Source organism: Hippocampus bargibanti, linkage group LG05, assembly GCF_051943395.1.
Source record: "Hippocampus bargibanti isolate YZ-2025 linkage group LG05, ASM5194339v1, whole genome shotgun sequence".
In the NCBI taxonomy this organism is placed as follows: Eukaryota; Metazoa; Chordata; class Actinopteri; order Syngnathiformes; family Syngnathidae; genus Hippocampus; species Hippocampus bargibanti.
Window position 1 is genome coordinate 14,864,738 of NC_142738.1, and position 18,125 is coordinate 14,882,862.

General features: G+C 44.2%; 1 protein-coding gene across 3 annotated transcripts in view; it reads right to left on the minus strand.

Annotated features, from left to right (window-relative positions):
* Positions 1-18,125, minus strand: part of cacna2d1 (calcium voltage-gated channel auxiliary subunit alpha2delta 1) — a 142,079-nt gene that overhangs the window by 3,837 nt on the left and 120,117 nt on the right. For 2 of the 3 annotated variants that reach the window (XM_088996843.1, XM_088996844.1), the window contains 9 exons: positions 17,726-17,793; positions 17,593-17,631; positions 17,438-17,509; positions 14,799-14,951; positions 14,667-14,719; positions 13,842-13,897; positions 13,470-13,599; positions 8,166-8,278; positions 6,818-6,900 (listed from right to left, as the gene is read on the minus strand). In XM_088996843.1, coding sequence (XP_088852969.1) covers positions 6,818-6,900; positions 8,166-8,278; positions 13,470-13,599; positions 13,842-13,897; positions 14,667-14,719; positions 14,799-14,951; positions 17,438-17,509; positions 17,593-17,631; positions 17,726-17,793 — 767 coding nt within the window. The remainder of the gene's footprint in view (positions 1-6,817; positions 6,901-8,165; positions 8,279-13,469; positions 13,600-13,841; positions 13,898-14,666; positions 14,720-14,798; positions 14,952-17,437; positions 17,510-17,592; positions 17,632-17,725; positions 17,794-18,125) is intronic. The other variant, XM_088996846.1, reaches the window with a different exon arrangement.

The window sequence follows — 18,125 nt, forward strand, 5'->3', positions numbered from 1 at the left end:
AGTATCATCCAATCAAAATTGCGCTCTCCACCAACCTAGGTCATTATCATCCAATCAAAATTGCACTTTCCGCCAACTGCAGCCCCAAAAGGAAATGAACGGCGAAAAAAACGAGAGTATGTATTTAGTTTTATCGGCGAGCCATATGCAATCATAAAAAGAGCCATATATAGCTCGTGATCCATAGGTTCCCGACCCCTGCTGTGTGACCTTGAGAGTTTTGAAAGGCACTTGGAAATGAAATGTATTTATTATTATTATTACAGTGATCTATATCACACTACACCTACCGCAGCTTCGCAGACTATTTTACAGTGCTATTTTTTTACAGTGAATCCTGATTGGCTCGGGGGCGTTACTGTTTTCTCGACGTGAAATAAAGTTGATACTGGTTTTTCATTAGACCCATGCCAATAGTTTTCATTTCTATACATTCTGCCATATTTACATTTGCAATTTTTCTCCGTGACAAAACTGACAATGGTGCTGACAATGGATGAAGCAAGGTAAAAGCTATGCGGCTGTAGGGCGCCATTACGGAATAAACGAATCTTCAGTTCGATCCATAAAGAAGGATGAAAATAATATACACCAATAAGCTCTAACAAGGATGAAAAAAGAGTTGTGACAGTCCGCAACAAGGCCATTGTAAGGATGGAATCTGTGTTAGCTTTGTGGATTAATGACTGCAGAAATAGCGCATTATGCTCGATGCCAACGTTATCCATACAAAAGCTAAAACACTTGATGAGACTTTTGCCGACAGCGATGTTCCTCATGACAGCGAAGGGCAGGGGGATGCGGATCGGGCCATTCACGCCATCTCAAGCACATTTAATGCCAGTAAAGGCTGGTTTGAGAAATTTCAGAAACACTTTGGACTTAAAGACGTTTCTCTGCACGGAGAGGTCGCCTCCGCGGATACAGCTGGCGCGGAGGAATACGTGAGCAACAACGCAGCAGAGTCAGGCTGAAGAGGCGCAGCAGATGGGGCTGTGAAATACACGAGTGACAATGTTTCCTACCTTGTATTAATTACTATACAAAAAATATAGCTTTTTTCTAAACTATTGTAATGCCCCCTCAGCGTGACAAATGAAGCGCACAGTCGTTGGATAGCGGGTTGGTCTTTTAATTAAAACGTAGCAGTTATCTCATACAAACAGGAGCTGTTGTTACGCCACAACTTACGCGCAGTCATTCTCCTCAGGCACTCTCTCGAACCCTTCGTTGTCGGGTCCTCCCTTCTCTTCGTGTCGTCACGCTCCCCCGACAAGCCCAGCCCCCAAACATGCACCACAAGCACCGGACGTTACACTATTATAGTTATTTGCAGTGTTTGAAATAACGTCTCCCCGGAGTCCCGGGGCGTACACTTTTTATGTCGGGCGTACAACTTTCAAAACGTCTTGGCCCGGGTGGCCGACAACTTCTTCAAGAAAAAAAAAAACTATTATTTTCAAATCAAACTTATTTTTTTATTCAATAAAGCAAAAGCTACAACCAAACCGCTACAAGCCACGTGGACTCCTCTCTCTAAGCTTGTGGACTCCTCTTTCTAAGCAGCTTTCAAAACTTTCAAGTACACTTTTCAGGTACGTTATAGTCCGAAGCACGAAACAGGCTTCTGATTGGTTGCCGTGCCGAGTATGCAAATGACCAAACGAACGTTCGTTTGGCAATTTGTGTTTCAAGTTGTGAAAAATGGGGCAGGCAACTTCATGGCCGGGCAGGGAACTTTTCAGAGTTGTCTGCCTGGGTGTCCGCTAACATTTTGCCATGAGTTTAAGACACTGTTATTTAACGTTCTAAGAAAACGTTAATACTTGTATTTCTAATTCTTAAACACATTTTGGGCCTGAAAAGAGGTTTTATTTTTTTGTTTCATTCTGCAGTACAGTATTGCATTGTAAAAAAAAAAAAAAAAAAAAAAGAAAAGCTCACTTCATTCATCACACATCACTTCACGGATTTCACCTATCACGGGCTATTTTTGGAACGTATCTCCCACGATAAACGAGGGTTCACTGTAACACATACAGTGTAATTATACACGAAGAAGGCAGTCAAACTGCAGTAATGGACTTCTTGTACAGACTGTACAAGGAAAGATATGACATATTTCCGGTAAAACCCCACAAGTTTCATTAAAATGTTCTTCGGGTCTTCTTCCTTTCTTCTTGATTATTTTTTAATGAATTAAGATGACAGATTAAAAGTCAGCTCTATTAAAGTCTCCCCCAGTAGATGTTCCAGTCAGTGCCTTATGACACGGATTGCGTAAGTGCTTTTTGCTTACTCAACTCAACTCAGCTCTATTATTGGAGCACTTTAAAACAACCACTTCTGTTATACAGTAAATTGTTTTTTTTTTAAATATGTTGCTACACGGGCGGCCCGGTAGTCGAGTGGTTAGCACACCGGCTTCACAGTGCAGAGGTTGCCGGTTCACGTCCCGGTCCGGCCTCCCTGTGTGGAGTTTGTTCTCATGTTCTCCCCGGACCCGAGTGGGTTTTCTCCGGGTCCTCCGGTTTCCTCCCACACGCCAAAAACATGCATGGCAGGCAGATTGACCACTCCAAATTGTCCCTAGGTGTGAGAGTGACTGTTGTATGTCTTTGTGTGCCCTGCGATTGACTGGCAACCAATTCAGGGTGTCCCCCGCCTCGTGCCCGAAGACAGCTGAGATAGGCTCCAGCAACCCCCGCGACCCTAATGAGGAATAAGCGGTACGGAAAATGAGACGAGATCAGATGTTGCTACACTACGTATTTATGTTCAAATACCCTTGACGTGGCTTGAAGTGTTATTAATGCCGTAAAATGGATTTTAGTTTTGCCAAGCAGCTGCTCATGAAGATCTCACGCTTTAAGAATTAACAAGTCAAAACATCCTCTTTAAAGCTTTGAAAATGTGCAATTCATCTGGAAAGAGCAAATTTGGATATGTCACTTATTCAGGTTTAGCGTGGTGGTAATATCTACAGTGGAGGCTGCAAGCAGCAAGAATTGAACATGTTTCAACAGAAGTTTTAAACTGACCCTTTAAGCAGCAAATAACCCCCCCTCCCGACCTTACTATTTTTGGATTAAAATGTATCCTATAATAATGGCATAAGAACTGTGTTAGCATCGTTAATTGATTGACATGTTACAAAACATGCAACTTTCATTCTCACTTGGAAAACGGACATTCCTTATATAGATTTTTTATCTAACCCTTTCAGGGGCAGCCTTTATTATCGTGGGTAGTTAATCAGATTATCAGGTTACAGGTTATCATGATTTGTGCATAAAAGGGTTCAGCGGCTTTAATTAAGTGCAATCAATCATGGCAGCCCGAGAATGTTTACTGTATCGAAGCTGTTTTTCTAACCTGTTTGTTTATTATTACGGTCATTCCAGCACGAGCAAGTTTGGAGTTCACCACGACCAGATGTTCTAACTAAAATCAAGACCATTCATGCATGCAACCTAGGGTTTGGCTTCAGAAGCAGATCGGAAAATATGTCGCTATGAAGCCGACGATGACCTCTTACAATTTAACAATGTATCGTGTCCTGATCGCAATCTATCATTTGAGCGAGGTGGTCTTTTTATTAGTACAAAAAAACATGCATGCACAATGAAATAATGCTCCTCACTAGGTACCTTTTGGTTAGCCACGGAGATTAGACAGGCTAAGCAGTTCATGTCCATTAACAATTGGGTCAGCCAAGTGACGTAATACACCTGACTGCGACCGTTAATGTGTGAGAATGTCATGATCTGGTTGGCGACCAACGGGGGGCGCTGTCGGCCCCGCCTGCGCCTGCACAGGTGCTGGTCGTCCCGATCAGATTGGCGACCAGCGGGTAGCGACGTCAGCCCTGCCGGCAGCCTCGCAGGTGCTGGTCGTTATAATCAATGACACTTAAAAGGACACCTGGCACGATCATCCGGTGCCGATTCATTGTTTGTTTGCTGCTTGGTTGCAGCATGCATCGTGTACGTGTTTGTTTAACCTTGCCGGGCTTTTACATTTGGTCTTCTTTTGCTACTTTGTATTTTTTCCATTCAGATCATTTTGATGTTTTACATTTTGTTCCTGCTGACTTTATTTTAATACAATTTGTCAAACAACCTCCTGCTCCCTCCTGCCTGCTTTTTGGGATCCGCACCCGCCATCACCACCTCGCGAACGGTGACAGAATGAACCGGCCTACCATCGGATCCCGCAGGTACATCGGACCCGTCTCATTTCCACCCTGTGCCTGGCAATGCTACGTCCACGTTAGCGCAAGCCTCGTCGAGTTTGAATTGCGTCACTCGACGAGCCGCAACGTCCACGTAAACGTCCGGCCGAGACCTCCTTCCAGGTGGCCGTCCAGGGTGACACTGGGTGACTGGCATTGCACGGCCACGTCCAGCCACGCTGTCGTCGTGCATGACGAATTGAGTCTCACCCACGACGAGCCGTGCAACGTCCGCGTCAACGCCAGTCCGAGACCCCACTCACCGCTGGATCCCGGAGCGGCTCTGGACTGGTCTCGTTCCACCGGAGCCGGGCAGTTCACGCCCACATCGGCCTCCGGCCGAGACCTGGTCCCATACGGCCGTACGGGGTGCCATTCTGCGCCTGGCAGTTCGACGTCCACGCAGAGCCATGCGCCGTCGCGTGAACATGCGAGAGGGATCGCACTAACGCCCACGACGATCCGTGCCGCGTCTTCGTCCACCCCAGGCCGAGTCCCGTTCCCATCAGGCCACCGCCCGTCGTATGCTGGAGAGGCAGCGGTTGCCCTCTCCACCGACCGTTCCCTGGCGAGTGGACCTTTTGGGAGACTGTTGGGACTTCTGGAAGCAGCCCCTTGAAGGAGGGGTACTGTCATGATCTGGTTGGCGACCAACGGGGGGCGCTGTCGGCCCCGCCTGCACCTGCACAGGTGCTGGTCGTCCCGATCAGATTGGCGACCAGCGGGTAGCGACGTCAGCCCTGCCGGCAGCCTCGCAGGTGCTGGTCGTTATAATCAATGACACTTAAAAGGACACCTGGCACGATCATCCGGTGCCGATTCATTGTTTGTTTGCTGCTTGGTTGCAGCATGCATCGTGTACGTGTTTGTTTAACCTTGGCGGGCTTTTACATTTGGTCTTCTTTTGCTACTTTGTATTTTTTCCATTCAGATCATTTTGATGTTTTACATTTTGTTCCTGCTGACTTTATTTTAATACAATTTGTCAAACAACCTCCTGCTCCCTCCTGCCTGCTTTTTGGGATCCGCACCCGCCATCACCACCTCTCGTGACAGAGAATAAGTTGGGTTAACTCAGGAAGGTCAGGCATGCCATCAACTGGGCTTAAAAAGGTTTCGGAGTGGCCTGGATTCAAAAGGCAGGAAAGCCGAGCGGGGCTTCCTCTGTTTACTTCAGTGACACAATCTGTCTCGCTATGAGGAGTGCAAAGAAAAGTAAGTAAGACAGAGATGGAAAGATGAGAAAGCCCAACTTCCTATTTCCTCTTTCCGCATCCCAGCACACACTCCCAGGCATCAAGTGTCTTGATCTAAGAAGCTTAAAAAAAAAAAAAAAACAATGAAAGGCTGGGCGAATAGATATGAGGCCATTTTTAAGACCAAATATTTAGACAATTTATAAACGCTGCAAAGTCGGCCGCTCAGGAATAGTATTTCATACACATTCCTCCTTTGATTTTGCCAATTTATGTTGATTTATATAACACATGAACTGCACAGCCCTTTCCCCCCTTTTGGTGGAATCCACGTCACGAATTGAATAATAATGGGTGTGAACAACAGAGCTGAAATATTGCTTCCTGCAATGACATTTTATGAAAAGCACTTCATGTGGAGAGAATCTCCAAGTGTCGCAAGGGGGAAATGTTGAAATATTTTACCAAACAATACCAAATTTTCAATTAGTTTACACATACTGTGTATTGATTTTAAAAATCAAACATTTACATTGTAATCGTTATTTATAATAATAATAATAATAATAATAATAATAATAATAATAATAATAATAATAATAATAATAATAATAATAATAATGGTTGAAAACATTACTCCTGCAATAATATTAAGCATATTATTAATCTTCCAGACAATTTCCAGTGCATTACAAAAGGATTCTCAGAAAACAAAACCATTACTTTATTATTATTATTCTTATTTTTATCATATTGATTGGCATTTCATTCATATGCAATGGAAGAATATTTGTTTCAAGTCTGACACTTCGTACAAAAATGACAATCATGTAATAAAATATGATTGTGCAGAATAATAATATTGTATTAAAATAACAACTTTCACTTTAATAAAGTAAGCTTTTCCGGTTTTATTCCTTTTTGACAACATGATCTCAAGCATATTAATCAGAATGTTCCTCTGAAACTAAATTCACGCGCAAAACAACAAATAATACGGACTTGTCTATTGTACATACAGGTGACACACTAACCCAAAAAGAGTGAGCAGAACCAACGGAAACAAGAGCATGGCTGAGTCGCTCAATGTGGACCCTCTGCTGATTGGACACAGGGGCTAATCCTACCATGATGGACGAGAGGGACAGCCAGTGGGAGGCAGAGGCAAATAAAATGAGAAGATGAATACAAAAATCATTAAGAAATACAAAAGGAAGACAGATCGATAGGGAACAATGACATGAGAAGTTATGAAAAAAGGAAGGAAGGAAGATAACATTGTACCCAAAGGCCAAAACTCATCTGAATCTGACAGTGAATAACATTTGTGAACAACTCGAGGTCATATAAATCTGTCAGCACGCAGGCGCTGAGGTCAATGTCTTACATTTTCATTTTTGTCGAAGCACACATCAGGCCCCTTGCGGTACCTCGGATTATGGGCTAGTTCGCATGGATCTGGACCTTCGGCTGAACACGCAGATTTTAGGAAAAAAGCAACAATGTGGGGATAAACCAGAATATGATTACTTACTTACTGACTTAAATATGCAAAGCATGTCAAATAAAAAGAAACAAACTCTCAGAAACAAAGTACAAGGCCTGAAACAAATTGCTACCACTGAAAAAAATGTAAGAGTTTTAAAATTAGCCTCAGAAAAAAACTGGATGAGGACTGAACTGATTATCCCAACACAGAAGTGAAAAAAAAATGAACAAACAAAAAAACATACATTTTTTTAACAACCTGAGCAGTAGCATTAAGGTTGTGTTAAAAAAAATGAGTTATTGTTCTGCCCTTCTCAGAAAAAAAAAAAAACTATTCTCAAAAAAGTAAAAAACACTTGGATGATAGTAACTACTATATCAACAAATTGCATCAAATATAATTACAAAAATACCAAACCTAAATAGGAGTGAATCAAACATTGCTACTGCTAGAAAAAATTGGACATCATGCAAGAAAAGTTAATGACTGCTAAGTCTCCTTCATAAAAATGTTGTGTATAGAACTAATGATAAAAAAGGCAGGAAAAAAAACCACACAGCTGAGAAAGGAACTGATCATATTCACACAGAAGGCATGAAATAAAATTAACTAGACATGAATTTAACATGAAACAAATGTCAGAAAACAAACCACAGATGCGCAAGACCCTGAATCGCATTAGGAAACGATAAATCCGGCCAAACAGGAAATAACACAGTCCAAAACACTCAGAAATCAAAGTCATTTTGAGACGAAAGGCCAACAAATAGTAAAATAGTAAAATGAACAATGTGTTCGTCCGTGTTAAAGTGCAATGACCTTCGTGGCAACAAATGCACCCTGTAGTAACCCTGTGACAAATGCTGTGATGACACCTTTACTGTTTGAGAATCAACCCATATTAAAGCGACATCTGTCAAACAGATATCCTGTTTACCTTTCAGCAGACAAGTGCACCTCTGCTCTTAACCTTCATTTAACTTGATGGTGGCGCGCAGGAGCGAAACAAAGAAATGTCAATCTGGTAGTAACGTGAGAGCGCAATTTTATATGCACTGCATCTGGTTTACTGCTCACCCGCAGACGCTCAGAAGGGACCTGTTGAAAAGTACTTTGGCGTGTGTCCTTGCACAATGACTTTAAAGCTTTCTTGTCACAAGTGCTGATGGATGGAGGGAAGCAGGAGTAAAAAAAAAACATGATGTCACTCCCATGTTGACGGTTTACGGCTTGAGTGAAAGGATACAAGGTTGTTCGGCTTGTCGCAGCGGTCTGGGGTCACATGACAAACACGTGGCCTTGGCGTCGGTGATCAGGAACACCAGGTTGGTGTTTGGTAGCTTCTCTGCTCGATACATCCTGTGAGCCATTGGGAGACACCCAGTGTGAATTTATTTGGCAATAATACATAAAGTTACGAACTATGGATTCTTGCATTCGGTTTAAGTCACTGAATCGTTCCATAAATTTGATTGAATTTGCACTCCATATAATTGTTTGTCTGTCTACCACTTTCACATCTACGTCCACACATAAAGCCATAGACATATCCCTCAGCGGGGTTCTGAAAGTACCTAGTTGCGAAAGAAACAATGTAACGTATCTGTGAATAAAACATATATTTCTGAAAGTCCTACCTTGACTAAAAATTGGCACCGCGAAAGTGGCTGCCTTTACAGCAGCTCTTATATTTTGTTTTTGTACTTATTCTTTCCTCTTCCTTTCATAACTGTGTTGCTGCGATTTGGGAATTTCTCCAATCTGAGACGAATAAAGGATATCTCAATGCATCTCTCATCTCATTTTCCATAAAAAAATAATTTTACAAAACATATTACCATTAAAAAAATCAGTATCCATCAATCCTTTGCTCACCTGTTCATCTCTCTTCAGTACATCAAATGTCCATCTTTCCCACTACCACCTTCAATGCATCCATCCACCTATTTAGCCACCGATATACTCTAACAATCTGCTAGCCTTTGATCACATTTACCTAATTATCCATTCATCCATGCAATGACCGCCCCTCAACCCATGCATCTAATCAACCACATCCACGGAAGTGTTCATTCATCTAATAGTCATGCTATACGTCGCATCTTGTCATTACTGGAAGGGGATTAATTTAGGGTTGGTAAAATTTTATCCAAGTTGTCCAAATATGTATTTTGGGCAGTCTGCTAACGGTACAGTGATTTACTTTATGAGCTGCTATGTAATATAAGCAGTCCCATTTGATACATTCTGCTTGGACCCGTGCAGTTGTTCATGTTGCCTGTGTAAGCTTTCCCTCTTATTGGCCTTTTTATGTCTGCCACGAGGCTTTCTCTGTGTGTGTGTGTGTGTGTGTGTGTGTGTGTGTGTGTGTGTGTGTGTGTGTGTGTGTGTGTGTGTGTGTGTGTGTGTGTGTGTGTGTGTGTGTGTGTGTGTGTGTGTGTGTGTGTGTGTGTGTGTGTGCGCGTGTGTGTGTGTGTGTTTGTGTGTGTGTGTGCAGCCACTGACATTGGGAACCAGACATGTGGGATCCATAAAATTGCGTAATTACAGCCATATTTAACCCCCAAATTGACACACAAGTAGGTTAAAGCAAAGTAAATGCGCAGCAGCTCATGCATATCAGTTAATTTGAAGAAAAGCCAAAGACTGCAGGGAAGTATTTGTGCTTCCCCCTGCAGTTCCCGCCAGTGACGGATCAAGGTCAATTTTTTTTTTCCAAGATGGCGGCGCGTGCACACGCAGCGGCTCCTCTCTCTCCCGGCAAATTGTTTTTTTCGTGTTTACTGTATAGTGCCACTTAGCAGTTTTTTTGACAACGATACTAGTGCAGCGTGTTCTACCGGAAACAAATTCCTTGTGTGTCCTACATACTTGGCAATAAAGATGATTCTGATTCTGATTCTGATTATTGTGTTTGTCTTACTCGTGCAAATGTCCGTCTCCGTTGGCCTCGCTACACCCGAGGCGTACCTACTCCCGTGAGGTTCTGCTCGACATCGGCAGTTCATTTTTAAAACCTAAACCAGCTGAAGCAGAAGTGCTACGCAAGCATGGATTGCTCAGGGAGTCGGCTCGTCCATTGAGCCCCACTCTTCCACCGACCCCCACTCCTGCACCCAACCCAGAGTGGAGGCGCCATAAGCGCTGTATGAGGAAACAAAAGAGGGGAAAGCGTGGTGGTATTCGCATTAGGCTCGCGGCTAGCCGCCACCGGCCTTGCATTCCTACCATCACGCTGGCTAACGTGCGCTCGCTGGACAATAAAATGGACTACATCAGACTTCTCCGCTCAACTTCCAAGACCGTGGGTGAGTGTTGTGCCTTTGTGTTTGTGGAAACATGGCTGACCGACAGCATACCGGACAGTGCCATCCAGCTAGCCCAGCTAACTAGCTTCCGGGCAGACAGAGCGCTCGTCGAGGGGGGGAAGACTCGCGGCAGGGGACTCTGTGTTTACATCAGTGATGCCTGGTGCCGCAACGCTGTTGTGGTATGCAAACACTGTTCGCCACTGATGGAACTTATGGTCATAAAATGTCGGCCATTCTACCTGCCGAGGGAATTTAGTGCCATACTGCTGGTAGCAGTTTACATCCCCCCGAGCTCAATTAACAACAGGAGCGCGGCATTGAATGAACTCTACCAGCACATCAGCGAGCAACAGACAGCCCACCCAGATGCTTTCCTTATCCTGGCTGGCGATTTCAACCATGCCAACTCGAAAAGTGTTTTTCCACATCTCCATGGACACATTAACTTTCCGACGAGAGGTAACAACATTCTGGACAATGTTTTCACCACACACAAAGGAGCCTACAAAGCCTACCCCTCCCCCACCTAGGAGCTTCGGGACACTCCACTATCATGTTAATGCCCGCTTACAGGCCACTTGTCAAAGTCGTCAAACCAGTCAAGAAGCAGATAAGGGTGTGGCCTGATGGGTCGTCAGAGGCACTCAAAGACTGCTTCTCCAACACTGACTGGAACATGTTCAGACAAGCGGCCACCTACAACAACAACACCGACCTCCAAGAGTACACAGACTCTGTTACCTCCTACATGAGGAAGTGCATGGATGACGTGACTGTCACCAGATCTGTCACCATCCTGGCCAACCAGAAGCCATGGCTGACGGGTGAAGTCCACAGGCTCCTCAGGGCTCGGAACGCTGCCTACAAAGCTGGCGATGAGCTGGGCCTGAGGACAGCCAGGGCCAACCTGTCACGTGGCATCAGGATGGCCAAGAGACAGCACTCCAGGAGGATCGGCAACCTCAAAGACAGCAGAGACACCAGGAACCTGTGGCGTGGGATACAGACCATCACAGACTACAAGCCCACTCCACAGACCTGCGAGAACTCCACCACTCTGCTGAACCAGCTGAACGACTTCTTCGCCCGCTTCGAGGCAGACAACAGCACTCCAGCACAGAAGACCCCACCACCTCCCGGCGAACAGGTGCTGACACTGTCCCAGGACAGCGTGAGGCGATCCCTCAGAGGGACCAACGCACGAAAAGCCCCGGGTCCCGACGGCATTCCTGGCCGTGTTCTGAGAGACTGCGCTGTGGAGCTCACAGATGTCTACACGGACATCTTCAACACCTCTCTGACCCAGGCTGCTGTGCCCACGTGCCTCAAAGCCACCACCATTATCCCGGTCCCGAAGAAGTCGTCCCCCACCTGCCACAATGACTACCGCCCGGTCGCACTCACTCCCATCCTCATGAAGTGCTTCGAGCGGCTAGTTATGAACCACATCAAGGCTGCCCTCCCCCCCAACCATGACCCCTTCCAATTTGCATATCGGCCCAACCGCTCGACCGATGATGCCATCTCCACTGCTCTCCACACAGCGCTCACCCACCTGGAGACCAGAGACTCCTACGTCAGAATGCTGTTCATCGACTTCAGCTCAGCATTCAACACAATCATCCCCCAACAACTCACCGATAAACTGAGCAAACTGGGGATCAGCACCTCCCTGTGTAACTGGCTGCTGGACTTCCTGACGGGGAGACCACAGGCAGTCAGAGTTGGCGACAACACTTCCAGCACCATCACGCTGAACACAGGGGCCCCCGAGGGGTGTGTGCTGAGCCCCCTCCTCTTCACTCTGCTCACGCACGACTGCTCACCATCATCACCCAGCTCCAACCTCTTCATAAAGTTTGCGGATGACACAACTGTGGTGGGCCTCATCAACAACGACGAGGAGACAGCCTACAGGGACGAGGTCAGCCGCCTGGCCACGTGGTGCAAGGACAACAATCTTCGTCTGAATGTGGAGAAGACGAAGGAGATTGTTGTGGACTTCAGGAGAGTGCGCCCCCAGCATGCTCCACTAATCATCGACGGTGCTGCAGTGGAGAGAGTGAGCAGCACCAAGTTCCTGGGAGTGCACATATCCGAAGACCTGTCCTGGAGCCACAACACGGCATCAATGGCCAAGAGATCCCACCAGCGCCTGTACTTCCTCCGCAAGCTCAAAAGAGTTGGAGCCCCGACCCCCATCACGACCTCCTTCTACCGCGGTACCATAGAGAGCATCCTGACCAGCTGTATCACCGTGTGGTACGGCGCCTGCACCGTGTCCTGCCGTAAGACTCTGCAGCGCATCGTGAGGACAGCTGAGAAGATCATCGGTGTCTCCCCCCCCCCCCCCCCCCCTTCAGGACATCTACAACACCCGCCTCACCCGCAGAGCCATCCGGATCGCTGGCGATCCCACCCACCCCTCCCACAGCCTCTTCAGCCTGCTGCCATCGGGTCGGAGACTGCGGAGTCTCCGAGCCAAGACCAGCAGGCTCAAGGACAGTTTCTGCCACCAGGCAGTCCGGAGACTCAACTCCCTCCCAGCCCTGCCCAGCCTGCCCCTTCCCACTGCCACACTCACCGAATTCTGAGTACACGCTACATGCTGTACGATCACCCTGAACTCTATTTTTTTCTTCTTTCTCATTTTTTTTCTGCAAGACCTCACTTCAACCCTTTCTTGTTGTTCGTTTTTGCATTACTACATTACGTCACTTTATATACGTCACTTCTTCACTTTACATATGTCACTACCTCACTTTACATACGTCACTGCCTCACTTTCCATACGACACTACCTCACTTTACATACAGAAATTACATGTATTGTCTGTTGTCAATTGTATGTCTTTTTTAGCCACGTTATAAGTGCCTTGCATGTCTTGCACGCTGGGTCCGAGAGGACATTAATTTCATCTGTGCTGTATGTCATGCATATTAGCATATTTGACAATAAAGCTGACTTTGACTTTGAAATATGCCTGCATGGAACTCGTAATAGAAGCCCCCTGAAGTAAAAACTGAAAGGCCCTTCAGGAAGGCAACACTATTCCTAACCTACCTCTACATATCATTAAACAGAAGGATGTTCAGGAAAATGGTGAGAGAAGGTGAGGGAAACCTTCATTGCATCATTTATACCCCATTCACACTTAAACGAGAAAGTTGACCTTTTGTGGGGATGCATGAAAAAAATATCACACAAGGAGCATACCCACGGTGACGAACAGGCATACCTTGAACAGTTTCCACAGTCCAGAACACCCGAGTAGGATCTTTCATCATTGTCGAAGAAGTATTGTATCTGCTCTGTGATACAGCTTTCTTTAAACATGGCATCAGCAATGTCCTCATCCGATGACTCTGCTAAATGAGGTTTGCACAAAGAACTGTTTGGAGGAAACATATGCTGCTTTTCCATTCCACAATCGTTTAAATCGCCCTTCCGGTATCTCGTCAACAACATTGAAGAACATGTTTGGAATAGTTCATCCAAACACCTGCGGATGATTAACTGTGAGTGGCAAGTAAAGCCAGGTTTTGGGAAAAAGGCAATACATGAGGAGCAAGTACTGGCAGCAATTGAAAAACGAAGTGTTACGACTCACCAGCCTCCAGAAGGTTGGGGAACATGAGGCTATAGAAGAGCTGCTGGAGTATAGACCTACACAAAGATCGTTATTGATTATTTTAGTTTGATGCACCCAGAAAACACTCATTTGCCTGTATAAAGCAGGATTATTTACAATGACGATTTGTCTATTGCTGACAATGTACAACTCACATAAACAAGTACATATTTTAATGTAAAGCCATTAGAGAAAAAATAAACTATAAATAATTTAAAGCAGATTCTTTGCTTACAGACAGTGTAGGTGTTCAAATACCTGACATGTTTCGGCGTCTACTTCCGCCTTCCAAACTATAAACTATAAAGTCTACCACAGTGCTGACATACAATGTTTCAAATTTACAACATTGCAAAATAAACCAGTTAAACTTAAGGTGACATCACCGCCCAAAGGTGTGATGTACGAACTGTTTTTCACTGTACCCTTTTATATTCATGCAATATCAGTCTTTTTTTCATAAAAGTATTGTCTGTAATTATTACTTTAGGTCTTCTAGTGTGGGTTGGTGATAGACTCCTGCATTTCCAAAGTATGTACGAGTTCGGGTATGTTGCCATTTGAAACTGAGGACACCTTCTCCAGTAAAGAAACACATTTTGATTATTTTCGATATAAAAAAAATCTTTAATGAATTTATTCCCCCAATTACTCCAATCCCGACATACATTACAAATACAAGTAGATTAAAGGATAGAAACTGACTGCAACCACACTCAACATTCTTGTACACAGATTCAACAAACATGAGGGTGATGGCCGCTACCATCAAAAATCATTAATGTGAAAAACACATGAACTCACCAGGCAGCAGTGGAAGCCCACCAGCCAACATTGAGGCAATCTGCTATGGTTGGCTACAAAAAAAAAAAAGTAGGTTAAAGCAGTTCACGGCATGCCCGTCATATGTCAAAACAAATCCAACGAACAACCGACCACATAGATGGAGCAGGGCCCCGCCGCAGCCTTGCTGTCTTTCTCCGGGTCACAAACAGACTGGTAGTCGTAGGTCTTGTTAAAGGAGTAGAGAGACATGTTGACCAGGTTGATCATCAGAACGGGATCTACCTCGCCAAAGAACTGACCCATCTGGACGCATAAAATGGAAACTCATTTTGGGAAACGTGCTGCTGAATTGGTGGCACTGAATCAGTTCCTTAAAAACTGGCATCTGCTTTCTATGTCAATTTGCATGGAGAGTTCAGTCAGACGCAGACAATCCCTTGAAGCAGCCAGCTGTCAACACATCTTTGGTGCATGTAATGGAGTGGGCCATTGCCATGTCCTGTTCCCCTTCTGTTCAGTATTGCAATGTCAGATGTTATGCAACAGTATTATATTCCTGCCATATCCACAGAGGATTTGTTTTTTTTCTGAAGGGTCCTGTAAAAAGTTCCTCGACTACATTGCTCCCATTTTCTGCCTTGCTAAAAAGGACAAATGTAAGTGTACAGATTTTAAAAAAATATATGTTCCATTGCTTGTTGTTTTCCACAGGTAGCCTTCGTGCATACAAAATACAACATTGACATTTCAAATCCACTGATATTTGAAAATACAACATTGACATTTCAAATCCAATGACATTTGATTGTTTCTTCAATTCACCAAAATAAAAGACCCAACCAATAAAAGCCCCAATTTAAAGAAGATGGACTTTAGTAAGGTGCCAAACAATTCACAACTGTAGAATGTCTGTTTGAAATGGATATGCCGGTCCAAAAGAATTAGCATCCCAAAGTTACAAAAGAACGCTTGTGTATTTTCAAGAGCCATTTTTTTTCTTTTCAATCACACACTACGAAAATAAAACAAAACAAAACAAAACAAAACAGAAAAATCAACCCTGATGCCAAACTGATAAAATAATAACAAATCACAGGGACTGCATGGAAAAAAACTGTAAACAAACCTATATTGGCAAAACCATTTTAAGAAGACACTTGGGGACTGAATGGCATTTTGTAAAAAAGTGCCTCCTTTAAAAACATGCAGTATGTCATTCCTTGACTGACAAGGAGCATTCCTCAGTCCAGTACATATGTGAGCATTGGCCCATAGGGACCCACAGCAGTCTGCAGTGAATACCCCCGTGTGAGAGGCTCATATTCACAAGAGACTCACTACACTAAAACATCCCTGACTGAAAGAAGCTTAACTTTGATCATCCTACTGCATCTGATGTTGTACTTTAGCAGAGGCACGGATGAACCTACCTCGTCCAGGAGCTTTGAAAGGAGTTCTAAGCAGGCAAGTAAGCCATCTTTGAAACTTAGACATAAGTCTTTTTGCCTTACCTTGCTATGAGATTAATGCAGTCCCGTGAGATGATATCACGTGAATCATATTTTGTGCCAGATCATGTGGAAATGAATTTTGGCATAGCAAAATATTAATTGAATCCATGAAAAACAAATATGCCCTTTGTTGTTTGTGTTCTATAATGTTTTCGAAACTAAAACAAGCCTAAATAAAAAAGAAGTCCAAGATGGCGCCCGAGTAGGCAGCCTCAGCAAGTGCTCTCATGAGCCTTGCTTTTTTTGGTTGTTTTTGTCTTGTTTTGTGTTTTCTTTTGTCACTTTGTGTTGTTGTGCATCGTGTGGAACGGATACAGATTGTTTTTCAGCATTTTTGACCACGACATTCATCAAGGAGGAGACTGTGCTGAGCGGTTGCGCCTTTTCGGCAGCATGAATATGCCAGTACTGTTTTTGAAAGGGAGGAATGTCGGAGCCATTCGACTGTCATCGCTGGACACCAAAGGGGCCATTGTGCTTTTTTGCGCCTGTAATGGGCAGCATCTTCAAAGCCCGCGCTTTGTTTAGCGGAAAGGTCAGTGCCGTTGGACGGTCTGCGGCTGGATGGATGCATGGCTTGAGGAACCCGCAATAAGAAGAAAGGAGCGTCAGCGCAGAGCGCCGATGCGTATGTGGAACTGTTGCGGCTTGGAATTGAAGCAGATTTATGTGGAACAGGAGATGTGAGACAATCTCTTTTCGTCAATGGATGCTACAGCTGCATGTTTGCTTTCAACATTTAGCTTGTAGTTGACATGCACATTCCACCATGATGTCCCTGATCCACTGGTGGAAAGACGCTTTGATCCTCTCCTCTTTCATCTAGAACTGTTTCATGTCATCACAAAGAAGGTACAGCAAGTCCTGAAGAATGAATGTCGCTCTGTGTCTTTGTTTTGTCATATTGTCTCTATGCTGTCATATTATTTGTTATTTAGTTTTTTTTTTGTTCTTTTGACTTCAAGACGGCGCCGCGAGAGTGGCTGCCTTTCCAGCAGCTCATGTATTTCGTTTTTCTACTTTCATTCCTTTCATCACTTTGCTGCTGTGAAATGTAAATTTCTCCACTGTGAGACTAATAAAGGCATATCCAATCCAATCCAATCCAATCCAAAAAATACAATTATATTCAATTGTAAATGCCAAGCCCTGTAAATAGCAGCTCTGACCAAAGCAAATCCAATATATCATTTTTAGAGAGAACAAAATTAACAATTAACCAGAGCTGCACATGCCATTAGAAGACATTGTCGTGTGGCTTTAAACATTGACACTCACCAAGATAATGTAATCATCCTGATTGGACATGAGCAGAAAGCCTCCATCATCCAGGATGACACAGTCTACATGCTGCAAAAGGGCAAAACAGTTCAGTGCCATGGCAACGAGTGTGGTGTGATGTATTTATTTTTTTTAAACATGCATCACTGTACCTTGTCATTCCTCATACAGCCACAGATCTCATCTTTACACTAAAATAAAGAATACAAGTTAATTTGATGTGAATGTTTCATTGTGTGAAAAAGAATAATTATAAACACAAGGGAGTATGTGAACATCTCTTACATTCTCTTTGAGTGTGGCGTTCATGAAACTGTTCATCCAGAAAGTGACATTCAGTTTGACTCCCACCACTAAAAACAGACGAGCAGTAAAAATATGGCCTTCATTAACCAAGAACATATTACAACTTCTTTTATTTCTTTTTACATTTTCAAATGATGCAATTTGGTGGTTGCAAGTTTCATGTTGTGTTCTGTTGTCTTTTTTTCATGCAATGTGATTTCCACCCTTTCTAATCAGATAGCCCAGTTTGCACACACACACACACACACACACACACACACACACACACACACACACACACACACACACACACACACACACACACACACACACGCGCGCACACACACACACACACACACACACACGCGCACACACACACACACACACACACACACACACA